The sequence below is a fragment of the Juglans regia genome, chromosome 2 (genome assembly GCF_001411555.2).
Source record: "Juglans regia cultivar Chandler chromosome 2, Walnut 2.0, whole genome shotgun sequence".
Taxonomy (NCBI): Eukaryota; Viridiplantae; Streptophyta; class Magnoliopsida; order Fagales; family Juglandaceae; genus Juglans; species Juglans regia.
In genome coordinates, this window is record NC_049902.1 from 29,765,071 (window position 1) to 29,791,526 (window position 26,456).

Genomic DNA, 26,456 nt, shown 5'->3' on the forward strand with positions numbered 1-26,456 from the left:
AAAAATGTGCTTTAAATTGATGGAGTAGTAATAACATTCGAGTAATGTTATTTTAAGACTTCTATACCGCACATCAACTACAACTATATCGTATAATTTGATTTATAAGATTTAAATTTTAAAATTTATTTTTCAAATTAAATTATGTCATTTTGATTGTGTATAGTGTAAATGTTTTAGAATAAGTTTAGTCTTACTATTATATGTAAAATATATGATATACGCTTTTTTCAACTTCAATCTTGATTTGCATAATTTAAGTACCATGCAATATTTTTTTTAGTTTCTTGATTATTGAATGGTAGAATAAGCACGTGCGCGCCAGACTATAGTATAAATAAGAAATTTCTTATACTTTTCTTGAAGAAATCTAGAGCAACCAAGCAGAGAAGATATATAATTTAACTTATAGTCTAAATTTTTTTTATATATTAATAAGTCACAATTATAATTTCAAGTCATAAATTCTGTTTAAAAACATATATATATATATATCAATTAAATTTTGTGTACACATGTTTCGAGGGATAATAAATGTGACATGGACAGTCAGAGGAAATTGTAACACCCAATTCTTCTGGGTACAGTCGCTTTGTGCAAACGGTGGGAGTCGCTGACACCACGTCAGTGAAGAAAAAAACAAAAGATAAAATGCGCGAAACAAGAAACAGAACTTTTGAGTTTCAGCATATGGCTGTAGTAAAGTGCTATCCAAAAAAACTGGGTTACCGAGAAAAATAATCCAAGCAACTTTTCAGACAATTGGCCAAAAAAAGTTTAAATTTTCTAGAGAGAAATGTATCAAACGAACAAGAGAAAAGAATATTTTTTAAAAGAAAGGACTAGTCTCTAGCAGTGGAGATCTAAGAAAAACCCAAATTACTCAAATTTTTTTTTTTTTACTTAATAAATCTCACGTTATCTCAAGAAGCATACCCAGAAAATACAAGAAGAAACAACTATAAAACAGATTAAAGATTGACCGAAACAACTTTCAAATTTTGCAGATCGGTTTGAAATAAGGGAGAAAATAAGAACAAAGCACAGCATGAAAGTAATTCAATAATATTACCAGAAAAATTAGAAATTAATATTGAAAAGAGAATCCAGTCCAAGTTTGAGGACATCCACCAAACATGGAGTATCCATACAATGCGAGGAGAAACCCACCAAGAGATGTCCAAAGCAATTATAATACCAACAAGCCCAAAATTTCACAAATAAACGATGAGCCATGTACTCAATAGATTAACTATTAAAGTTGCCAAAGACGCCCAAGCAATCACAAAAGTCTTGAGCTGGGACTGCAAGAACCGTTGCACTGGAAATAGAAACCCAAAGGCGAAAAGCAACGGTAAGAGCTAGAGAGCCACCAACTCCACCAACTCTGCAACTTCGTTGGACTGTCCTAAGGGTTTTAGAATTGGAGTGTCAAAAATGTCTCCAATGCGGTCGTCATCCCTGACTGCATTTCCAGCTCTCGGAATATTTATTCAAATACAAAAGAGATGATTCTAACAAAAACAGAGTACTAAAATTTATGAAGTCAAATTAAATGGTGCGTTTTGGATTTTTGCCACATCAGTCGCCGTTTGCACGGCGGCGCTTATAACATGCGACTGTATATAGTTTTTTTCTACCAAAGCGTAGGGTGTAGGATAAGAGGAACTACACCCACACCTAAACAAAAAGTGAAAAAATCCAAACGAAGAATGCATACAATCCATAACGAGGGAATAAAAAGGAGGAAAGTAACATATTAGACAAAAGTACCCTTGGACTCGAGGGTTATTACGCCGAAAGCCTTTAAATCAGTATTGTCGATTCTCGTTGAGTCGTGGGGCAAAAGAGCGTGAGATGTTTGCAAGTAAAAATTATAGAAAATGTTCTTTTAATAAAAAAAAAATTATAGAAAATGTTAGTGTGAAGACACGTTAGGCACCTCCCGCGTTTGTCCGATCTTTTGTCTTGATTGGTTGGAAAATTAGATTGTGCAGTAAGTGTCGAGGGTATATCCTTAGGTAGTAATGCTAATACACGGTTTAAATAGATAATTTTTTTATAGTTATTTTTATAAAAAAATAATTTCATTAAAATATTTTTTTTACGCTTTTATGGTTGTATTCATTTTTTTACAAAGAAACTGCGATGACAAATCCTTTATTGTTCGAATTTTTTAAGATATAAAGTAATGCAGTCTAATCCCCCATGACATAATTCTGAAAATTAATTACATTAACATAAAATGCTATATATTTTATATTTTTCTATTTATTATTCTATTTCATTAATATGATCTTTAATTTATTATTTTAAAAAAAGTAATCTACTGATTACTAGTGGTGCTAGCATCCCCCTCCTCGCATGGGCAGGGGGTGGGGGCGCGAACTCTCACTACCTCACCTCTATTTTACTTTAATAATAAACTATAGTTTACTAGATAAAAAAATTATTTCTAGATTCAAAAGTGATCAAAAATAAATTTTTGGACTCAAATTATAAATATGACTATAATTTAATAATTATGCATTTTTTAAATTTTTTAGTGCATATTTTGTGGAGATTATAGTATACTATAAGAATCTTATATTATTTAAGTGTGAAACTTTATATTGTCAAGATAATCTATAAAAAGGTTATCTTGCTATATTATAATTTATACAAAATATTAAGTAAAAATTATACTTAATAATATATTTTTATATAGTAAAAATATATACAAATATATATTTGTATAAAAAAAATAATTGGGTGCAGGTGAGGCCCCGTTGGACCATACCACCCACCAGCGTCTTGCCCTGCAGGATAAGACGAACGGGAGCAGGACAGTGGGATGTAGGGCGCCACTGCTAATTAATGATTACCGAACAAGAACAATAATATTGCTACGTTAACACAATATGTTATAAGACTATAACTATAATACATAATATTCATAACTCATCTTATTACTATTTATAATTTATCTCAATTTATTTTCGAATTCAAACGATACCTAACTATAATACATGGTATAATTCTTTAAAAATAGGCATAGTTCACAAGTATAATGGGAAATTATTAAAAAATTGAAAATTTTAATTTTAAAGTCTTGCAATTTGAATTGACGGTGTCGTACCATGCATACATCTTTAAATTTGCAGCTTTTAATTTCTGATTCATCAGTTTATTAAGACCGTGCAGTAAAATCTATACTATCTCAGTATCTCGACATTAAGCACTCATTGTCCCCCCTTGCGGGCCGGCTTTGCATTTCACTACAATTAAAGTCACTTTCTGACTCAAAAGAATAAAAGAATATACGATTTAGAAGTAATCTAGGCATCTAACTCTTCAATGCTCATGTGGTCCACCGATGAAATTAGACAACTCTTAACTGAAAATAATGCTTAAAGCTTGCGTTTGGTTCTTAAATTCAATTGAGTTAAGTTAAATTCAGTTTAATTTTAAATTAAATTTAATATTTAAATATTTAATTATCAAATTATTAAATTCATTCTAATTAAAAAGTATTAAACTCATCTTAATATTTAAACACATTTTAAATTCAATTTAAATAAACTCTACATAACTCTTTTTACTATTTAACTCATTATTATTCATAAAAAACTTAACTCAACATCTAAATGCAATTATAATGGAAGAAGCATCAGTTTCTTCCACTGCGGTAGCACAAGCAAACAAGGAAAAGCTTCTTGCAATTGAATAAAGCATAAGAATTTCAAAGCTACAACCAATATCGGCATATTGACAATTTATATGGACCAAGTACTATAAAAAGGACCTTAAAATGCTATACTTATTGAATAAATAATTTTTAAATAATAAAACTTGAAATCTATTCCTGGGGATAGTTGTGGGCCTGTCACACCCTACTAAAAATCTTGATCCTGCACTTCCATAAATATTAAAAAACAACGGTAATCCAAGTTCAAGCATGGTGCTTTAGCCCGTGAGTCCAAAATTTAGTAATTAAACCATGACCTAAAATGTTGCCAAACAGGAAAAAATAACATGATTTTAGATGAGATGATTTTAAATGAGTTGAATAAAATAATATTAAAATAATATTTTTTAATAATAATAATATTATTTTAAAATTTAAAAAAGTTAAATTCTTTATTATATTTAGTGTGAGAATTTTAAAAAATTGTAATGATGAAATGAAATGAGATGATTTTTATATCCAAACAAGTACTTAGAGTTATTAGTTTTCACGGTGCCAATCAAGTCAATTTTATGACACCATAACATCAGAATCTAATGAAAGAAAGACTAGTAAATTAGTTATACGTACCCAGCAGGACCGTCCTCAGTTGCAATTGGCCTGCTCTTTTTGAGCTTCTTTGGCAGCTTAGCCTGGACTAAACCATCTATATAGAACGAAAGAGAGAGTTAATTTATTAAGGCTCGGTTTGGATTGAGAGTTAATCTCAATCATCTCATTTCATTTTATCTTATTATTATAATTATTATAAATTTTTATATAAAATATAATAAATAATTCAATTTTTTTTAAAATTTAAAATAAAAATTATATTGTAATAATATTTTATTTAATTTTTAACAAAACATCTCATCTCATTTGAACTGTATAATCAAACTAGGTCTAATAATCGAGAAACCATGTATTTTTGTTTTCCTTTTTAATTGTTAATAGAACTTTTTTGATAAGTAACATGTAATAGGAATTTGATGGAAGACATTGAAAGAAATAAATAAAAAAAAACACATAACAACAGACAGCACGTAACTCTTAATGCTCATAAAGATAAGAAACAACTAAAAAGACAAGGAGTAATGAGAACAGTAAATAAGAATGAATAAGGTTGTATTTGGATGTTGAAGTGAGTTGAGTTGAGTTGAGATGATAAAATATTGTTAGAATATTATTTTTTAATATTATTATTATTTTAAGATTTAAAAAAGTTAAATTATTTATTATATTTTATATTAAAATTTAAAAAAAATTATAATAATGAGTTGAGATGAGTTTGATAATCCTTAAACTGCATTTTAGGTTGACTAAAATAAGGAATGCCTAAGCATGTACTTTCCACAACATTAATTCTGGCATATCCAGAGCTGGTTGGGCAATCATGAGCTCAAAAATAGCCCTAGATTGCTCAGTCTCATACAAGATCTCTCAAAAATAGTAGCTGCTGCATATTTACTTGATCAAAAAGTTACCATAACTAATTTTTTATAATAACCTAAGAGAATGGAAAGAGCATATAATAGTTTGAAATAATTCATAAGAGATGATGGAAATGATAAGAGAGAATAATTCCTGAATTTTCCTCAAAATCTCAAATTTGTATTCCCTCTAATCAGAATAAATTAGTAGAGATGAAATAGATTGACGGAAAGATGGACCAAATTACTATAATACTTTGTATACTTTGTGAAAATCCCATACTACCCCTCTTTCTATCATTTTCCCGGCCAATAGACTCTTTTTGTTTTTTTGTTTTTAAAAAAAATATAAAGACTAAAAACAGATGTACGGTGTAAGGTTGTTGAGTAAGATTTTTCTTAATTTTTATATCAAGACTAAAAGCAGATGTGTGGTGAAGTTGGAAAATTAATTCGAAATTCAACAAATTTTTATTTCATTTAAATTTTAAAATCTCTATAATCCGCTTTTGTAAAACTGACCACTGAATACGGCGCCGTTCTAGTATATGAATTGTTGGTCGCGTCCCATCAACTCCACAAACCTTTCAGCTCCATCAAACTGACCCAAGGAAACCAAAAGGCCTCACTTTTCTCAGACGAAAAGGATAAGCTGAAAATCTCTGGATTGTTTCTGTGATTTTGGTTCTGGGTGAAAGAAATGGCAGCTATGTGTGTTTTAGACAGCGACAACGAAGGTAGCGCCAGTGATCGAAACATTTCGGAATTGATTTCTAGATTAAGAACCGCTTACCGGACGAAGGATTTCGACCGAGTCGAAGAGATTCTGGTATCCAGAGAAGTAAAATTGAAGAGGGAGCTCAATAAGCAAAAGTGCGAGGTTGAGCTTTGGAAGAGGAGGTTTGAAGAGTTAGGGATTAGAGTTTCTAAATTGGAGGAAGATACCGCAATGCTGATGGATATGGGGCCTCAGGTTTCAAATAAATGTGGCGATAACGCGTCGGTAAAGGAGGAGAAGTGTTGTGGAAAGGGGAGAGTTGAAAATGGGACTAATACTGTAGACGTGAGCATTCAGAATAATGGATTTGGTTGCGACGAAAATACGAGTGTAGCAGCTGGTGCAGGCCTTAATTTGCGTTCGCCCACTAAAACAGACGGGGATTTGCAGTGTGCAGGTATTACCGTATTAGAGAGTTAATGGATCTTCACAGGTGCACATATCCCTTGCTCCTTAAGTGACCCTCTCCGAATTTTCATGTATAGTTTTGCTTTTATGTTTGTTTGGGATTAAACTTATAATTGAGGAAAAAAATTGGTGCTATGCTCAAATGTTTCATAGACTGTACCAACACGGAGATAAGGCAGTTTCTGACGTGCTTATAACATGTCATATATTCCATAAGAAAGCATAAATGAAGAAAGATATTTAAAAATGTAAACAGTCGTGTTAAATAATTTCTAATTATCATCATACAGTGAATTTTCTTGGTTGAGAATCTCTTGATGGCTGTTTACACCTCTACCTGTACAAGTATTGGTCCTAACCTTTTAGCCTAAACAAATGTAGTAACGAAAAGAATGACCATATGATTAGCATCATATGCAGAATTCCCGAAATGCCTTGTATTATAGATTGATAATTGGAATGTTCCCCAGAAAAAAGGATAATACATGGATAATGTGGTAAGATTTACTTTGAAGCTGTGCTTTTTGCAGCTTAGTGAGGAAAAGAGTAGCCATGGGATTTAGAAAGCTGATTAATAGAAATGAGCCGTGGGAGTTATAGCCATTAACTGAGCCAAAGTAGTAGAAATTAGCTTTTCAGTGGGTGAAAGTTTTTGGTAAATTGATGTAGGACTTTATGGCAGTATGATTTTTTTTATTTTTTATATGTATGACAGTATGAATTAGGGTGACGTGGGATCTCTAGCTCCATCTCACGTTTGTTTTCATGTGCAGAAGCACTATAGATGATTTCAGTTGTCACTGGCTGGTGTTGTTAGTAGGTAATGGGTCGTCAATTTGTAATAGATTTTAATACCTTTCTCCATTGGTCTTTTGTAATTGATTTCAAAGGATTGAACATCCATGATTTTCGTGCATCACTGGACGCCCATGCTTAGGTGTCACTCTTGTATATGTCTCATGTACTTGGGCTATGTATACACCATCATCAATAAAACTCTTGTTTACCAATAAGTAAAAAGTCATTGATGTCAATTGGTTTGCTTCCCTTTCCCAGTTGCTCCCCTAGCATTGTCCATATGGTCTGATGGTGTAAAAAATGTCCTTTTATTATGAGGGTTTTATTATGAGGGTTCTCTACCATAGTAAGGATGGGTGTTGCTGTGGTGGAGTTATCATTTTTTTTTCTTTGTTTTTCCTAATAAGTGGAGTTATCAATTACTTATAAAAAAAAAAAAAAAAAATCAGTGGAGTTATCAATTTGTAAAGGGCAGAGTACTTTTTTTCAAATGGTTCATCGAGATCAAACTTGTGATAAATCAATTGCTGTAGTTTTCAAGCTTATCAAATTGTTTCCCATCCAGAGTTGACCTTAGTTGTTACATTCACTATTGTTTAACCTTGTATTTTCTGTCATAGCATGTCACACCAGTTACCATGATTGCACCTAAATTAAGGCCTTATTTGGATGTTGAGATGAGATGAAAAATCTGTGAATAGTAATGAAATGGTTTGTGAATTAGTAGTGAAATGATTTGAGCTAAGATGTTTTATGGGGTTATGGGAAAGGAGAGAGAAAAAATTGAATAAAAATATTATAAAGTTAAAATATTGTTAGAATATAATTTTTTGATATAATTTTTATTTTGGGATTTGAAAAAGTTGATTTTTTTTTTTTGTGTTTTGTTTGGAAGTTTTGGAAAGTTGTAATAATTAGGTAATGATTAGATGAAAAAGTTGAAAATTTGAAATTGAAAAGTATTTGTATTTGAGTGATGTTTGGACGTTGAGATAAGATGAGATTTCTCATCTCATTTCAACATCCAAACCAGCCCTTAGATTTTCTAGCTTTAGTTGTGCATTAGAAATACTAACACAACCTAAAATTAATAAATCTACAGCACGTGTTTGTCGTCCATGTAGAAGTTGTTCTGGTGCTTGCTAACCAGAACTTCTAGGTACATCAAGTTAATGGAAAAATAAACTTATCTTATAAGTTTCCTAATCTTTAATATTTCCACAAGTAGGAGATGCAGTGTCTATGCCATTTCCATTTTGTTTTAACAAAACTCATGAGATTGAGTAGTTTTATTTTTCTCTAAGATCAATTAACCCCAAGGGGTGGCATGATGGTCTTGGGGCAAGCCATATAAAGCGGAGGTCATAGTTTGGAGCTCCACATTCACACTCTTGGGGTAATTAGACTAGGGAAATTTTCCCTTGAATTACCTGAGGTACATTTGCAGAAAATTCCTTGTCGAGGGCCTGTACACTCCCATAATTTATTAAAACTTTTTTCTGGACACCTGGTGCCAATAAAAAAAGATCCATGGTTTTATAATACACCTTAATACGACTACAGAAACCATTGATTTATAAAAAACTTTTTGTTTTAATTTTAAGCCATGGCTTGTGAGTACTGAATTAGGTTTTCCCGATGCATGTACTGTTCTCATGTATTTTAAAAACCTAGATTTAAGAAAATTGGTAGCTTCCAAACTTGTGCTGTACAATTTAATTGACATTGACTCATATCTCGGTAATACTGTACTTATTTATCACATGCCAGCTCGTCCAACATCTGCATCAAGAGCCATTGTTGACATCCTTGATAGCGATGATGATCATGCTCCAGAAGGAATTTTGCGCAGAGAAGAAAACAAAGACCTCATAGACAAGGTGATCTCCAGAATGCTTAAAAGAAAACAAACTACATGCGTAAATGTAAGTGAGAACATAAATGGTGGTGATCATGAAGGAGATGATGATATATGTCCAACTAGTAAACGAAAGATGAAGCAGCAACAAGAATTGATTCGTGATACTTATGGTTCTCGTGCCAATCATTGCTCAGATTCAACAGCTTTTTCTGGTAGTCAAAATGTTAATAAACTTATTAGCTCATCAAGGCAGGATGTAATTGAGAACATGAATGGTGGTATTCACAAAGTGGAAGGTAATATATTTCCAACCAGTACACGAGATATGAAAGAAGAAGAAGAATCAATTCGTGATACTGGTGATTGTCCTGTGAATTGTTGCTCAGCTACCGCAGTTTCTTCTGGTTGTAAAAATGTTGATAAACTTGCTAGTTCATCAAGACAATGTGAGGAGAAAATGAAGACTGTACATGCTTCAAGAAATCTTATGCATGAACTTGTTTTGGAGGGGGATAGTGACAGCAGTTCCAGTTCATCTGATAGTGACGATGAGTTTATTAGTTCGAGAATTGCAAAATTAGAAAGACAATGGAGGGTTTAACAAGTTTGATGCACTCAGGTATGACTAGTAATTTTGCTGTTTGGATTACATGGCTTTTTTTTTTTTTTTAAATTTTGTTATCGGTGGATTACACGGTTATAAACAGCTTTTGCAAGATGCATCTTTGAACAAGACTAGATTAAGAAGATTTGAGTCGGTCAAAATCATGCATGGAGAAAAGAAGCTTTTTGAACGTTAAGTTGAGCAATCTACTGCTGTAATTTAGTTTATGATCATGAAGTCTGCCATGCATTTGGCTGCAGGGGAACTACTTTTGTGGAGTTTCTTGTAGATGGCGATCCTCAAGGGAACCCAAAGAAATCGGTTAGAGTTGGAGAACAGAACCAGAAAAGTCTCTCTGACTGTAAAGGACTAGCTATTGATCACCGTAAGCAATTATTTGAGACTTACCAGAAGAGGAACATTTCTTCCTATCATCATTTGAATGTGCAGAAGTAGATGATACGAGATGGTGATATTTTGTATTTTGTGGTTCTGAATCCATTTGTTGCTGGATTATCAAATGTAAGACGTTTGCAACATATCCTGATAACAGCAGATTCAGCGAGTACAAAAGACACCCTTCTTGTTTCTTGATGCATAATTAATTAATGTTGATGTGGATCTTGTTTTTAGGCTTGTAGGATACCATCAAAATTTAGTGATTTTTCAACCATACACATACACATACATATATACACACACACACACACACACACACACATATAAAGGTTATAGATTTCTGGCTTGGCATTCATTTCATCAGCCAATATCTTTTATTATCCAACTCTTACAGTTAAAACAGCATATCACTTACAAAGGGAACTGCAGGAAAGGAAAAAGGGTCAAAGCTCAAAACAGAATTTCCATCAAGAGGAATGGACCAGACTATGGAAACTGCTAATACCTCCAGTAACTAAGAATTTTTTGTGGAGAGCATGCAGGAATATTCTGCCTACTAGGGTCAATTTGTGCAAAAAGCATATCATGCAAGACTCTAGATGTCCAATGTGCCTCAGAGAACAAGAAACAACTGAACATATTCTATAGGAGTGTGCTTCTGCAACTGATATTCTGAGTCAAAGTTCGAGGAAAATTCAGAAATCAAAGTCTTCTTGCAACAGTTTCCAAGAACTTATGAAGGACATGTTCAACAGGCTTAATAAGGAAGAATTGACAGAATTAACTCTGATTTTCTGGAACATTTGGAGAAGAAGAAACGAGCAAGTTTTCGACAAGGTTATTAGTGATCCGAAGAATGTGATGTTCAGAGTAAAAAACATGTTGTCTGACTTATCTATATCAAATACTGTTGAGGATGTTCAGGTTTCAACAAGAAGCAATAGGAGGGCTTCTTGGGAATGTCCACTTCAAGGTTATTGTAAAATAAACTGGGATGTGGCAGTTCAATCAAAGTTTTGTAAAATAGGCATAGGAGTTGCTGAAAGAGATGAGGAAGGGAATTTTTTTGGCAACTTTGAGGCAGCAACAAGATGCATTTCTAGATCCACTTCTAGCAGAGGTAACTGCATCTCTTAAAGCAGTCAATTTTGGCATTGACTTGGGATTGAAAAGGGTAATATTAGAATGGGACTCCAAACTAGTGGTTAATGCAGTTCAACAATTGAGAAGGGATGAAAGCTACTTTAGAATGCTCATTTCTGATATTCAAACTACCATGGGTAGATATGAAAAGTGTTGTTTTAATCACATTTGTAGGGAAGGCAACGGCCATCATTAAGATGAAATATTTGTGCTAGTTTTTATGTTCCTTGTACTCGCCAACTCATGGTCGGTGAATTGCGTAATTGTACATGTTTTTTTAGATATAGTTTTCTTTCAGATAAGGTTACATGTTCCAAATTGTTCAAGGATGTTGTTGTTGGGGCAAGTGCTGAATTCATTTGCCAGCGGCGGGATGCTGAACACGTGTCATGCATGCGTTGTACCTATATTTTCTATTCTACATTTTGTAGCTGCGGTACGGTCTCCTCCAAGATAAGCTGTTTTGTGGACCTAAATCTGCGTCTGGACGTGGGGCGAGGAAAACCAATGCCTCGGTCTCATAAAGCTCTCGCTCCTTGGAGGGCCACAAGATCTCTCAGCTTCGTCTCCTGCCATTTTGCATGCGTCTCACTTTAGGTTCCATCTACGTGGACCGTTCATCACCATTTTTTTCGTTGTTGTTCTCTACTAAGAAAAGTTCTATTCATTATTTTCACACCATATACTATATATAATTTTTTAATTTTTAATTTTTTATCTCTTACCTAATGAGTGGTGTAGTATATGGGTGATGAATAAAAAAATTTAATTAATTTAGGAAGAATAACAAAAAAATAAAAATAAAAATAAAAAATAAAAAATAAAAATAAATGTAATATATGATATATGAAATGATGAGTAACAAAACTCTATCTAATAATGCTCTCATTCGAATGAAAGGTGAAACTTTGGTCACATTTTTTTTTTACAGCAAAGCTAGTGCCAAAAAGAAAAAATAATATTTGGAAGGAGATTCATAAGAAGTAGTAGTCGTCTTTAATAATATATTTTTTTTGAAACATAATTTATACAATCGTAATGTGCAAGATGTTGAATAATTTATAATTATTACAGCTGTGAATATAGTAGATAAATAAATCAATCTGAGTTAGGTAAACAAGATATTGTATTAAATATACTAGATAAATAGCTTGACAAAACCATCCATGTTTTCAACATCTTCCATTATAACTAAAGCAGTGTGATTGTCATTATTTATATTCATATATATATATATATATATATATTAGTTTTACACAAAATGCATGAAATAAAGGGCTGTAGTGGTATTTCAGTTATAAAAAACTGCGGGCATTGCGGTATTGGACTTGTGCTGTTGAATTATTAATCGAGAAAGATATTTGTAATTTTATAATATATAAGTTTGGGATATTTTTTTTTTAAAATGATTAAATCTGAAATGTATAAGAAAAAATTCTTTTTTTAATATTAAATCTTATTTTTTCTCTAAAAGAATAAAAAATTATTCAAAATTTACATATTCTATAATTATATATAATATTATTTTTATTTAATTGATTCGGATTGAATTCATCTTATTATTATTTATTATTATTCATTCTATAATTATATATAATATTATTTTTATTTAATCAATTTAGATTGAACTCATCTCATTATTATTTATTATTATTTACAAATTTTAATTTAAAATTTTTATTATTATTTATAAATTATTTTTATTTATTTCATCTCATCTTCAATCAATAAAAAGAGATGAGATCAGACATGTACAGGGGTAGATCTGGTGCAGCTCACCTCGTCACGCCAAAACCGCAGGAAAAAGGTATTTTAGTAATTTGTGGCCCCCATACAGTTTAAACTTTACACAACCAAAACCACCGAAAAAAAAAAAAAAATGCCAGAAATTAACAGACTTATACGGTCGAAAGAAAAATTACACAAATTAGTTTGAGAGGAAAATTATTCCTGATTTTGAATTGAGATATTTATCTGTTAGCTTCATCTCGAGGATCATTTAGGGCTTTTGTTCTGTCGAATTTTCCAGTTTTACTCCTACTTGGAAGGACTTGGAACAACTCTCGGCCTCGGCCTGTCGCGGTGGAGCCCTTCCTTTCCCTTCAGGAATTCGGTGAGCACTGCGTTAATGGAGCCCTTCCTTTCTTTTTTACTGATTTTTGCTCCGTCCCTCTTTTGGCTGCTGAGGAAAAAAGAATGAAGGAAACTAAATGGAGCTAAATTGGTATGGTAATTGTTTTTGAGGTCTTGAACGAGGTTGATTATGAAACTTGGAATGTTCATTTACCTTATTTTCATACAGTTTGGTTGCATCCAATTTCAACCCGTAATTCTTCGGTTGTTTATCTCTTTCTGTTATAGATAATTATTTAAATTTTGATTGCTATATTCTATTTCCTAAACATGTGTATTTGTATGTGTTATACTATATATCATGTATATGTCATACACTTGGGATATTTGGAGACTGATGAGCTAATTGATTTGGGACTTTCATCCTGAAGGTTCCATTATACTATATATTGCATCTTAGTTACATGCACCATAGTACTGCCTGCCATCTTCAAATTGTTCTTACAGGATGGTGTCAAAATAAGTCAGCGTTTTATCTCTTTATTTTCCTTGCTATGCATTGCCTTCATTGCTTAACTTCCCTAACCTGATGATACTAGCAGTTGCCGTCAGAAGGAATCAGAACGAAAGGCTATATTTAATTTGTAGTTTCTCTGGTTTGGGCTGAAGTCCCATTTACAGTGGCAAGCCTGTGAATGAATGAGGTCAGTGTGCTTAGCATGGACGAAGTAGTGGGTGGGGCGACCCAGTTAGGTGCTGTAGAGGGTGCACACCTCCAAAGCAAAGAGAGTGAGTATTCTCGGAAATCTGAAAGGTGCAACATTTTGGAATCTGGGGAAATGTTTATACCTGGAGAGGGAGACTATTCCCAAATTCCACCCCAAGAATTTACAGTCCAAGAGGGTAAGAATGTGAATAGGAGTATCAACCATGGGAATGGATTGGAACATCCCCATGCTACTCCTTGCTCTATTGATGACACTGGTGTCATGGTTGAAGAGTTGAGAGTGACTAATTACAAGGGCTCGAACTTGGCAATCGTCGGTACGTCAAACAATCGAGAAAGAATGCAGACTAGGAAAAATCAATGGCAGCATCTTTATAGTGGATCAGGAGGTGGGAATTCACATGCTGCTACTATACACAGGGACAATGGTCCGTCGATGCCAAGTTTCTGGGAGGATATGGAATGTGCGTCTTTTCCGGAATTATTGGCTCAAAAAGCATCTGGTGATGATCGAAATGATAAATTGGAACAGTTTCCAAATGCTGAAAATGAAGGGGCATTGGGCAACAATCATGGAGGTATCCGAACAAAGATTTTATCGAAATCAGGGTTTTCTGAGTTTTTTGTTAAACAGACATTGAAGGGAAAAGGGATCATCCATAAAGGTCCTCCTCGTCAGGGCTTTCATGTTGAGCCAAGAGATCAGAATAATTTGAAGATAGCAGGTAGTACTATGGTGGCTTCCGATGTATCACAGTCTTTGGCTTTGAAAACTGAAATGCCTTCTCCCGAAGTTGTTGCTAGGCTTGGTCCTGGTGGTTCTGATCATGATGGAGTCAGTTTGAGACAATGGCTAAAAGTTGGACGGCATAAAGCAAGTAAAATTAAGTGTTTGAATATATTTAGACAGATTGTGGATGGGGTCAGCCATTCTCACTCTCAAGGAGTTGCCTTGAAGGACTTACGAGCCTCTTCTTTCAGGTTGTTGCCATCAAATCAGGTTAAGTACATTGGGTCTCCTGTTCTCAGAGAAATGTTAGATAGTGACGTGGATCATAATACTTTGCACTTGAATAATGGTCTTCTGAGAAAAAGGCCCCTAGAGCAGGGAATGTTTCCCACTGCTGCTTTATGTGCAAAGAAGCAAAAGTTCAAGGAGAATGTGAACTTCACTAGGCGGTGGAATCATTTCCCTTCTAGACATGGCTACAAATTTGAAACTTCACCTGACAGCAGCATTAGAATCACTTGGCCACAGGATTCTTGTAGTGAGTATAATGAAGATAACCCAGGTAGAGAATGTGAGACTCAGAGCAAGTCCAGCAGTCATTGTAAGCCTACTATAGCTCAACAGCACTTGCCGTCTTTAAGTGACCAGTTGGAAGAGAAGTGGTATAGAAGTCCTGAGGAGCTCGTTGAGGATGGCTGCACTACTTCTTCGAATATATACTCTCTGGGTGTTCTTCTTTTTGAGGTGAGATGCTGCTTCTCCTTATACCGCTTGAAATTTCCATTTCAGCTTTTATATTATTCCTTATCCTAGACTGCAGCCAGATGCATTTGCTCTATTGGTGTTGAACTCCGGGACTAAAACAGATACGTTTATAAGTGCAAGCATATGTCCATCTAGCACTAGTTGTATGATATTTCTCACCTGTTGTCATTTCTGGAAACCATGAATGGGGAAATGCATGACTATCTCAACTTGTTACTATATTGAGCTAGAGATTACTGCTATGTGTGTCTGTCTGTTTGTTTTGTCCATCTAGAGACAATTTTGTTTGTTGGTCATTTTGTGTTTGAAACTATAAATGGGTTGTTGAATAATGTAATGTTCTTATTTTTGATAAGTAAGAAGTAATAATGTAATGTTCCTTAACTTGTACTGTGGTTTATGTTTTGCAAATGATTATGAATCTGTGACAGATATATGTTAAATATCTCTAACATACGGACTCATGATTTGAGGTACTGGTGAGTTTGAAAAGACTCTATTTTTTATTTCTTGAGTATTCAGTTGAAGAATGTGGATATCTTTATGATATGGAGTTTTGATTCGATCAAGTATTTGTTTTGCAAAGAACTTGATCAATGAAATATGAAAGCCATGTACCTTAGGAAAAATAGCTCTCGGAATTTAAAGTTCAACTGCACCTCTTGGTCTGATAGCAAAAAAGTTTGGATAAAGCCCACGTATGGTTGTCCAAATCAATCATATTCCTGATCCACACTGTATTCAGCTTTCCTCTACTAATATGGTACCCTCCACCTTGAATTGATCCCTGTTGGTGTACTTAGTCATTCTTGTTTTGAATGACTCGTACACTTTCTCCTCCTTTTGTGCTACCAAACTACAAATCTTTTATTGTATTGCACTCATCCATCTCCATAATAGACCTGTGTGCAAATCTTTGGCCAGCTGACTAAATTGATTTCACCTTATCACCAATTCCCGTAAGAAATCCCTTTGAAGCTTCTCAGTTCAATGTGCCACATCAGCTGGTATAGGGAACAAAGAAAGATAGTCAGTGAGCAAGTTAGATAAAGTGCTTTTGATCAAAGTTAATCTGCCTCCTTTTGATATGTAGTCACTTCCACCTTACCAACTGTCGTTTTGTCTTCTCAATGATGCCATCCCATATTAATTTTGCCTTTAAATGGTACACCTAAACAAAGTCCTGAATACTTCATGGGTAAAGCTACTACTCTCCACCCTAATAACTCGGTAAGTCTCCAATATATTCAACAGCCCCCGCAAAAATTAATTATGATTTTGACTAAGTTAATCTTCAGTCCTGAGTAGCTTCAAAGCATGAGAACAAGTAACTTAAGAGACTAAATAAGATGAAAATCTTGGACATTAACGGCCCTTGCCTTCTTAGGATAAACATTGCATTGAGACTCTTTCAAAATTCCCCCATGTATAAAACAACTCCTTTTTTATTTATTTATTTATTTATTTTTTTAAGTAAGTGTAATTTTTTTAATACGAATGAAATAGACATAGCCCGTGTACTCAGGAAGTATACAAAAGAACACCTAAATACATTCTAAAATCATCCATGTATAAAACTCCTAAAAGTCATTCAGAAGTCTATTTAACAACCTCCCAGCAAGTTGAAAAGAAAGGAAGCGAATACCCATCGTTTATCACCATTCAAATCCTTCAACACTTCTAGTACCTCATCCTCCCCAAACTCTGTTTCCATCCATTTAGCTTCCTCAATGCATATAATGCGAGCCCATCCACTTGGGGTCTGTATAAACTAAATTTTATGCATAGAATCAATGGTATTATTTATTTTGTTCTAGTTGGCCACTCTACAGAAAAAGCTAGTGTTCTTATCCACGTTGCTCTGCTCCAAGGCCCTTAATTTCTGTTTCCAGCTTGTCTCTTTTAAAAGGTAAGTCTTTCTAAATCATGGGTGATCTCCTTTCTTAACTCCTTCACTTCATACAGGTGTCTTTTCTTCTACTAAAACTTCGCTATGTTGTTCCTCCATAAGAATAATTTTCCTTTTCTTGACAAGTCAATTCCTCTTCATTCCCTTTTTTTGCCGAGATAAAACTTGGAGATCCATGAAATCTGTATGACAACCGCCATGGTTTCACCTAGTCCCAAAGCCTTCTTCTTTTAGCCACTTGTTCTCAAACTTGAAGTACCTTTCTACACTGAACTACAACTCCACGATATAGTAGTAGCAAAGGAAAGTGGTAAAAAAGTATTTGGGTAGCTGGTAGCTTTGTTCTTTGAATCTGAGTTCGGGATATGGATTTGTTACTTTAGTCTATTTCTGGTCAGATGGACATATGAGTTATGTTGATGATTATCATTTACTGCTAGCAGTTGTTTACTCTTACCTCTTACTAAAGGTATTGAATAACCAATTTATATCTTAATGAATTAGCTTGGGTCTTTTTTCCCAGCTACTTGGTCGTTTTAACTCCGAAAGAGCGCATGCTGCAGCAATGTCAGATTTGCGTCATAGAATCCTTCCCCCTAATTTTTTATCCGAAAATCCCAAGGAAGCTGGATTCTGTCTCTGGCTAATTCATCCTGAGCCATCATTGCGCCCAACAACCAGGTAATACTTAGCTATTTGTTGTTAAAGTCTGATAAATTTTGTCAGTGTCTGATATGGAGAATTTGAAGCCAGGACTTACCAAATGTCTTTCCCCATGCTTTAACTGGAACAAGATACTGGACTTTTGTTTGATAGAAAAATTCTGTTAGGTAATGGGTGACAGTCAGAAGTTACAGCCTTATAGGATTATCCAATATAATAAAGCTGATGTGAATCCTATGAATTTTGGACTCTGGCTTTGATTTGTACGCTGACACAATTTGCTGAGTTGATAATTGTTTGTCTCTAACAGGGAGATTCTGCAATCTGAAGTGATTAATGGAGTGGAGGAGGTGTGTGCAGCAGACTTATCATCATCCATTGAACAAGATGATGCTGAATCAGAACTGCTATCGCATTTCCTTGTTTCATTGAAAGAGTGCAAGCAGGAACATGCTTCCAAGTTAGCAGAAGACATTAGCTGTTTAGAAGCGGATATTGAAGAGGTTGACAGGAGATGCAGTTTAAAGAACTCATTTGTTAATTCTTACTTTCATGATGACTCCCTCTATAGGAGGGAGAACAGGCTCTATCATAAAGAACGACCAAGTTTGGATGTGCTTTCTCAATCATCCCCTATCTCTACTACAAATGAGTTGAGTTTCTCAAGGAATATTGATCAGCTTGAAAGTGCCTACTTCTCCATGAGGTCCAAAATCCAGCTCCCTGAAGGTGATGCTGCAATACGCCCAGATAAGGATTTGCTGAGAAATCGTGAGGACTGGCATTTGGCCCAAAAGGATGAAGATAAACAGATTCCTACAGATCGTGTCGGAGCTTTCTTTGATGGTTTATGCAAGTATGCTCGTTATAGTAAGTTTGAAGCGCGTGGGATACTAAGAAATGGGGATTTCAATAATTCTGCAAATGTCATTTGTTCTCTTAGCTTTGACCGGGATGAGGACTATTTTGCTGCTGCTGGGATATCAAAGAAAATAAAGATATATGAATTTAATGCACTCTACAATGATTCTGTTGATTTTCATTATCCAGTAACTGAGATTTCAAATAAATCAAAGCTCAGTTGTGTTTGTTGGAACAACTATGTCAAGAACTATCTGGCTTCAACTGATTATGATGGTGTAGTGAAGGTATGTCAATACATGTCTCTTTAATTATAGTTCTCACTGTTAATTTTAATAGAAATTTTCACCCTTTTGGCTTCAATTTCTGCTACTCCACCCATTTAAACCTGGTTTTAACGATAGCTACCCAATATTTAGGGGATCCGTTCCCTTACCCATATGCCATGTAAAGTTATAGGCTAAGATTATGTTCAAGATAGGTAAGGGAGGATTCGTAGTTTTCTTTTAGACATATCTCATATATGTAAAACAATAGGCTGAAAATATGGGCAAAGTGTTCGTTTAAAAAATGATGATTAATGATCCAGTATTTCTGTATTGATAATACAATATAGACTTTTTGAATAATTGATCCATAGTATCACGAGTTAATTTTGAACACTGGAGGTTCTTATTTGCTTCCCTGATGCACGAAGTTTTAACCTGTGGGCTTACCATGCTTTGACAAATCCTCATTGCTCATGACATGATTTGCTTGGACTCATTTCCAGTTATGGGATGCAAGTACTGGTCAAGTGGTTTCTCAATTTGCAGAGCACGAAAAGAGGGCTTGGTCTGTTGACTTTTCTCGAGTATGTCCGACAAATTTGGCTAGTGGCAGTGATGATTGCTCAGTGAAACTGTGGAGCATTAATGAGGCATGATTACTCTCTCTCTCTCTCTCTCTCACACACACACACACACACACACATAAATGCAGCAGTACAGTCGTAGAAGAAAATTGGCTCTCAATAGAACCGGTGCTTCACTTGAAATTGATTGTCTTTTGTTCTTTGGAACCCTATTATCTCAATGGTTTTAGTGAAAGCACAAGGAAAAAAGTGATTTTGTTTAATTTATATCTTCTTTTGGTTACAGAAGCTGCAAAGTTTCTTCATCATTAATGTAAAATTATTGATCTTTCAAGAACATTTTTTTCTAGAGAGATTTACTTTATTCCCTAAAAGTTTATCTTTATACCGCTTATTGAACATGGTGAATGGCAAATGCAATCTTGTGATTTGAACTTATATTTAGGAAACAATTTAAGTAGGATGGGAAGAAATTTCCTTTGCTGGGTCAATTGGCAAGATGCGCATGTGGCTTGATGGATGGTGACAATTTTACTTTAAGCCATGTGAAGTTGATGTCACATTTTAGAACTATTACTTTCTAGCTCTGGCTTCTGGTTAAAGGTTTCGAGTCTTATGCAATAAACTTCTTGTGCAGAAGAACTGTTTAGATACAATCAAGAACATTGCAAATGTCTGCTGTGTTCAGTTCTCCGCTCACTCCTCACATTTGCTGGCCTTTGGGTCTGCTGATTATCGGACTTATTGCTTCGACATTCGGTTTTCTAAAATCCCTTGGTGTGTATTGGCTGGCCATGAAAAAACTGTAAGCTATGTGAAATTTTTGGACTCTGAAACACTTGTTTCTGCATCCACTGACAACACATTAAAGCTTTGGAATCTCAACAAAACCAGTCCTAGTGGTCTGTCCACTAATGCTTGCAGCTTAACCCTTAGTGGGCATACTAACGAGAAGGTAGGTTCTATATATATATATATATGTATGTATGTATGTATATTTTTTTGATAAGGTATATATGCATGTATATATGTTTGCTAAGTAATGCTACAACCTATTTATCTCTCGTTTTTGAGTCTAACATCTGTTACAGATCTTTCTTTGACTTAAGAATCTAACATTTGCTTCCTTTTCTTGGTCGGTTCAACTTTGCTCATTTGCTTCCTCAGAATTTTGTGGGGTTATCCACTGCTGATGGTTACATAGCATGTGGTTCAGAAACGAATGAGGTATGCCTTCATTGATAGTGTCACGCTGAGTTCATTGATTAACAAAGGACGAAGAGTTTTTTTTTTTTGTTCCCGTCTTGTAATTGAAGTTAGTTAGTCACCTGGACAAAATTGGCGAAGTTCCAAAAAAGCTTCCTAGTGCTGTTCAAGGTTCACTAGTATCTGCATTTTCTTTTCATAAGATAATGGACTTCATTACTTAAATCGGACTCGTTGTTTTCAGGTTTATGCTTATCATGGATCTCTGCCTATGCCAATTACTTCCCACAAGTTTGGCTCTATTGATCCTATCTCCGGAAAAGAGACCGATGAAGACAATGGGCAGTTTGTTTCGAGTGTGTGTTGGAGAGGGAAATCAGAAATGGTTGTTGCTGCCAATTCCAGTGGGTGTATAAAAGTGTTGCAGTTGGTTTGAGGAAAAGTCAGCTGCCCGAGGACAAGGAGTTGTAGTCTTCAGTGGCTTCTTTATAAGCTCGTCAGTCCCCCCCCGCCCAAGGCTTTTCCTGGAGGACTATTTTGCCATAATTTATACGTGGGGGAAGTTCCGAGAATCTAAAAAGATTTCTTCAGATGTAGCTGTTCATCTGAAGGGCTTAACTCACTTAAAATCATTGATTCTGCTGCATCTTAGCCCAAGAAAATCTTGGAAGAGAAGCCAGCAAGAAATTGCGACCAGATCTCCACATCAGAAGATTGAAATACTAAAACCACAGATCTTGTCATCGATAGAAGAGGCCAGACATATTGCTTTAAGGTGCAAAATGATTGATCCTGAACAACATGAATTCAGAACAAATTCAAGATAAATATAGGATTTGGGGTGCAGCTGTTCCGGGCATTTAATTACTTCCCAACAAGAAAAGACAACAAGTGATCTTTTCTTTTTCTTTTTTCTTTTTGCAGTTGCTCCCCTGAACAAAAGATTTGCTTTGAAGTAGTCATTGCATAGGTTTTCATGAAGGACTGACTAGCATTTGTTAATCCGAGTGGTTTTTCAGAGACGGCTCAGAACACGGACAGGAACTGTATTTAAGAAATGAATGTCCATAGTAAGAAATTAATATTGTAAATCTGTTTAAATTTGATGTATATGTTTCTTTTAAGATCTGACAACACATTCCCATTCAGTCTTTACAGTATATCTATTACAATTTTATACTTATACGTGATTCCATGTTTTTAGTTTGAGGGATGAATGTCTCAAAGCGTTTCTTTGTTTTTTCCTTTGTATTAGGGCCATCGTCTTGATGAATAGAAAAACCTTAAAACCGTAATAGGGAAATAAAACGTTTTTATAATCTTCAGTTTTGAAAATTATTGACAGAACTCTTAAAAAAAGAGGGAAAAAAAAAATAATAGGCAGAAAATATAAATCACAAAATTTAGCTACTCAGTAAAACTATGAAGGCCTATAACAAGAGAAACTTCTATAGGTATTACATGATGCAGCCAAGCATGAAAGTTTCGCTGTCTCTAACCTTTCAAACCGAACCATATATTCTCTCTCACGTAGAACAAAGAGTGACATAAATGTGTGAAATTATGATGAGAATCCCAGGCTTCGGACAAAATTTCTATGGAACACCGACATCCCTATTGCAGTATGGTGAGGTCACTACATTATCCTAGATTCTGGGCCAGAACTCCTTCCTATACTTGGGTGCAAGGGGCTCATAACCAATGGTGACTTACTCCCTCTGTTCGTCTTCAAACTGTGAGCACATTTTCTCAATGGCAATTGTGCTGGTGAACGTCTTGGTGTCTGAGATTTTGGTGTTCCTGCGTAAGCAACTCAAACTAGTTTAGAAGATTGAACGTCCTGGTGATATTGCAGCAGGAAGATTGAATGGATAGTTCTTCCCATATGATATAAGGAAAATGAGCTGAGTTTAGAAGCAACATACCTGGGACTTTTCTCGTCTTCGATTCTGGATATTTCTTTCTTGCTACTACTTTCTTAATTGGTGTCTCAGAACAAAATGACAACACATCAAAAGAAACTGAGCCTGCATCGCTGGCCGGAACCAATTGATCATCCAACACGGATACTTCATCTTCTCTGTGAGTTGAGGCTACATCATTTGCCGGATCACTGCACTTATCCTTGATGCTCATACAAGTCTTATCCTTCTCCGTAAGTTTATATGCGAACAATTGAAATGGAATTTGAGATACTGGGGCTAACTCACCACCACCTTCTGCAGAAAACTTTTTTTTGAACAAGGCCTCTATGTCACAGTAGTCTACAGAAGGTAACTGCAGTTCAGGTTGACCATTGTCAGGGCTCATGGCCAGGAATTTCTTAATGGAGCGTAAAATCCTACAGATGGATGAGAAGCTTGGGCGCTGTGTTGGGTCAGTTTGCCAGCATTTTTTGGTCAAGTTCACTAGGTATTTAGGTGAAGGCAATGTAAAGAGAGGCCTCTCCCCTGACCTTATATTTCGGCTCATCTTCTCTCCTTGAAGATGGCTGTCTTCAAAAGGAACCTTCCCTGTCAAGAGCTCAAAGCAAAGCATCCCAAAGCTGTAGACATCTGCTTTCTCAGTGTACTTGGAAGTGCAAGCACTTCCAGGCTTTTCTTGCTCAGCCAGAACTTCAGGTGCATACCAAATAAAAGGGTTTTCCGTATTCTGTTCGGTGTTTTGTTTTGTTGCATTTCGAGAAGTAGAATTCGTGATTGATGATAGACCAAAACCAGCGACTTTTGCTTGAAAATAACCTTCTGTGTGATTCCTCGCTTTGAGAAGGATGTTAGAAGGGTTCATATCTCCATGATAGATCCTCCGAGAGTGGAGATACTCCATGCCTCTTGCAATCTGAAGCATGATGTCAACGACTACCGGGATAGAGAATAGAATCTGTCTCCTTAAGCCACGGTTCTCCTTCATGTAGGAGCGAAGGTCCTTGTTCATCAACTCCTTAATAAGTAAGCACTCCTTCTTCTCCTCATCATAAAAGCCACAAAGGTATTGCAATATGTTGGGATGGGAAAGAGATAGGAGAGAGGAAATCTCAGGTTTCAGAGGCTCAATCTCTCCATAGAAGTGCCTTAAAACAAAACTTTCCCCCAACCATTGAATTTCCTTGTACTGACTTCCCCCTCCTAACCGGCGCCTCACTTGGTAATCCTTTGCTCCTAATAAAATGGAACTTGGAAAGAGTTTCCCCTTAAATTGCTCTGACCCATTTAGTTTCTCAAGCAGTAAGTTGCAAAGCTGAAGCTCATTTTTTGTCAATGAAGCAGACACCGAACTTCTCTTCTCCTTTAGTATTTCAATTAGCCTCCATCTATCTTCCCTCCAAGCACCATCCAACCGGTTGCAAATTTCTCTAGGGATCAAGTACTGCTTCCCAAATTTCCATTGGAAGAGTTTAGGATCATTCCAAACCTTATCATATTTCCTCATGAGCACGACTCTCCTCTTTTGCATCTCATCCTCATCAAGTCCTGCTATCTCTCCAGCATTCTCAATGGCCTCAATTACGGCCGGGAAGTAGCAGAACAAGTTGTGGATGTGATATTCAACAATGTCCTTGTTCTGATGGACACTGATTGCTTTTCCCCACCAATCCTTGGAATCCAAGCAATGCTTGATATAGAGCTCTCCTTCTTTGAAAACTCTGTTGAGCTCTCTCAAAGGCTGCTCAAGAGCTTTCCATTTCCTATTCTTCTCTTCCAACTTCAGGTTCTGCTTGATCTCCCCCGCGATCGTGTCAAATGCCAAACAGAAAATATCAAGCAGCAAGCGGCACTGAGATTGATTGAATTCAATATCGTCATGCAATACCATGAGAGCCTTCAAACTTCCAAGTACCTCTCCAATGTGCCGGAATTGTTCCATTCCGGGCTATGGAAGGCAAATCCCTATTCGGGTATCCAAGAAATCAAGCAACTGCAATGAAATCCTCAAGATGCAACACAATATTCAGCTATGCAGCCGCCTACAGATGATGGTTTTAAGAAACGGGAAAAAATTGAAGAAATCAGAGATGAAACACACGGAATTTTGGAAAAGTAAAAAAGAAACAAAAAGGACAAAGGTGTTCATAAATCATAACAAATCAAAACAACTTCATGAATCATCAACAACGGGCAACATAGATTTCGTTTGAGAAATTAACAACCAAACAAGTGAAATATACATATATTCATATATACACATATATAATAGTTGAAAACTAAAAGGGCTTCAGCGTATATACCTGCAGTAAAGGTTCTTCCTTCATAGCATCCAAAAATCTCCGTTCTTAAGAATTCTATGTGATCTGACCATCCCATATGGGTACCCAAAAAAACAAAAACACAGAAAATCAAAATAAGAAAGTTGCCAACAAAAGCAGATGTTGAAACCGACCAATTCCATTACCACCAGAGCACGCCAAAAGAAAAAAACACCTGAAAAAATACGTTTCTGTTTGGTAATTGGGTCTGAAACTCCGAGGATACAGTTTCGTCGGGTTCTTATTTTTAATGAAATTTCGGTTGGGAAAATGCTGAAAAAAAAAGAAATATCAGAGAACCAGCAAAGACAACATCAAGAAGAAGCAGTTTTTGTCAGCTTGCTTAGAAATTCTAAAGAAATTGGCAGTTGAAAAGGTCAGGTTTCTTCGGGACCTTTATTTATAATTTTATGTTGTGTTCCCGCGAGTTTCGTTTTCGCTTATCGAATAATAATAATAATAATAATAAATACTATTTAATTTCGTTTGAAGCTTCACGGTGACGTCCAAAAGCCTTTTGGAGGGTAGAAACGGTGACGTTTATTGAGGTGGGAGTCTGGTAATGGTGGTAAACGCCAAACGGACGGCGTTTGAAAGTCCAAAACACGTAACTTTGACGGGCTTAATAAGTAAATATAATATAATTAAATTAATTAAAAAGGGTGAAAAGTCCACTTTGAACCACCAAGTAAAATGAGTTGTGATGGCTTATCTGTTGGCAGCCTAGACAGTTATCCTCCATGGATTTGTTTCAGTTCTCTAATTATAGATGATTTTTATATCTTTCCAATGTTTATTCAATTTATAAAATTTACATGAAAAAAATTAATATTACTATAAAGAAAATGGTTCTAGAATCTAGACCAACTTCCAAGTCGTGACGTCCATCACGGCACGTTCTATTTAATTTGCCCCTAACATAACGTACAAGGGTCTTTCTTATTCCTCGGTCTTCTTCTAATTAATAACAATAGTAATGGCAAAGTGTCACATTCACGAAACACCTTATGAAATCAGATTTACGCCAAATTTACATTAGAATATAAAGGACCTTACAATTATTTAGTATTTTATATCAATTTTTAAAGTTACATTGGAAGCAAAACGTTTGGCCGGCATTGGAAATTATTTAAAGTTGTTTTCAAATACCTTGAAATTGACCCAATGTTTTGTTTTTCATCCACGATCTTAGCCCACCCTTTTTTTTTTTAATTTTATAAAGTAAGAAATGACTCATACGTAGAGTTAGAACACGACCTAATCCTCCTTTTTATTACTGCCAAAAAAAAAAAAAAAAAA

At 35.1% G+C, this 26,456-nt stretch overlaps 3 protein-coding genes across 10 annotated transcripts; 2 read left to right on the plus strand and 1 right to left on the minus strand.

Moving 5' to 3' along the window:
* Positions 1-5,737: 5,737 nt before the first annotated feature.
* On the plus strand, positions 5,738-11,453 carry LOC109021155. Of its 5 annotated transcripts, none has more exons than XR_004800853.1 (5): positions 5,738-6,311; positions 7,096-7,142; positions 8,891-9,600; positions 9,846-10,107; positions 10,414-11,453. XR_004800853.1 is itself a non-coding variant. In XM_035687502.1 (5 exons), the coding sequence occupies exons 1-2, from the start codon at positions 5,837-5,839 to the stop codon at positions 9,580-9,582; spliced, it is 1,167 nt and encodes a 388-aa protein (XP_035543395.1). In that variant the 5' UTR covers positions 5,738-5,836; the 3' UTR covers positions 9,583-9,600; positions 9,846-10,107; positions 10,414-10,660; positions 11,199-11,453. The 5 variants fall into 5 exon arrangements, 4 of the variants coding, with proteins under 4 accessions (XP_035543395.1, XP_035543392.1, XP_035543394.1 ...); XM_035687502.1 differs by lacking the exon at positions 7,096-7,142 and having other exon boundaries at positions 10,414-10,660; positions 11,199-11,453; XM_035687499.1 differs by lacking the exon at positions 7,096-7,142.
* Positions 11,454-13,031: 1,578 nt separating this feature from the next.
* LOC109021153 (protein SPA1-RELATED 2-like) lies at positions 13,032-22,062 on the plus strand. 2 transcript variants are annotated; one of them, XM_019003717.2, is made up of 8 exons: positions 13,032-13,240; positions 13,803-15,401; positions 17,855-18,012; positions 18,305-19,142; positions 19,628-19,774; positions 20,346-20,663; positions 20,876-20,935; positions 21,159-22,062. In XM_019003717.2, the coding sequence occupies exons 2-8, from the start codon at positions 13,896-13,898 to the stop codon at positions 21,348-21,350; spliced, it is 3,219 nt and encodes a 1,072-aa protein (XP_018859262.1). In that variant the 5' UTR covers positions 13,032-13,240; positions 13,803-13,895; the 3' UTR covers positions 21,351-22,062. The 2 variants fall into 2 exon arrangements, with proteins under 2 accessions (XP_018859262.1, XP_018859263.1); XM_019003718.2 differs by lacking the exon at positions 13,032-13,240 and adding an exon at positions 13,266-13,351.
* A 225-nt stretch (positions 22,063-22,287) lies between these two features.
* On the minus strand, positions 22,288-25,567 carry LOC109021156 (serine/threonine-protein kinase MARK2-like). 3 transcript variants are annotated; one of them, XM_019003724.2, is made up of 4 exons: positions 25,333-25,512; positions 25,140-25,202; positions 22,840-24,878; positions 22,288-22,714 (listed from the first exon to the last, which is right to left on the minus strand). In XM_019003724.2, exons 3-4 carry the CDS (start codon positions 24,776-24,778, stop codon positions 22,551-22,553), a joined length of 2,103 nt encoding a protein of 700 aa, XP_018859269.1. In that variant the 5' UTR covers positions 24,779-24,878; positions 25,140-25,202; positions 25,333-25,512; the 3' UTR covers positions 22,288-22,550. The 3 variants fall into 3 exon arrangements, with proteins under 3 accessions (XP_018859269.1, XP_018859270.1, XP_018859268.1); XM_019003725.2 differs by having other exon boundaries at positions 22,840-24,829; positions 25,140-25,567; XM_019003723.2 differs by having other exon boundaries at positions 25,140-25,512.
* Positions 25,568-26,456: the final 889 nt, after the last annotated feature.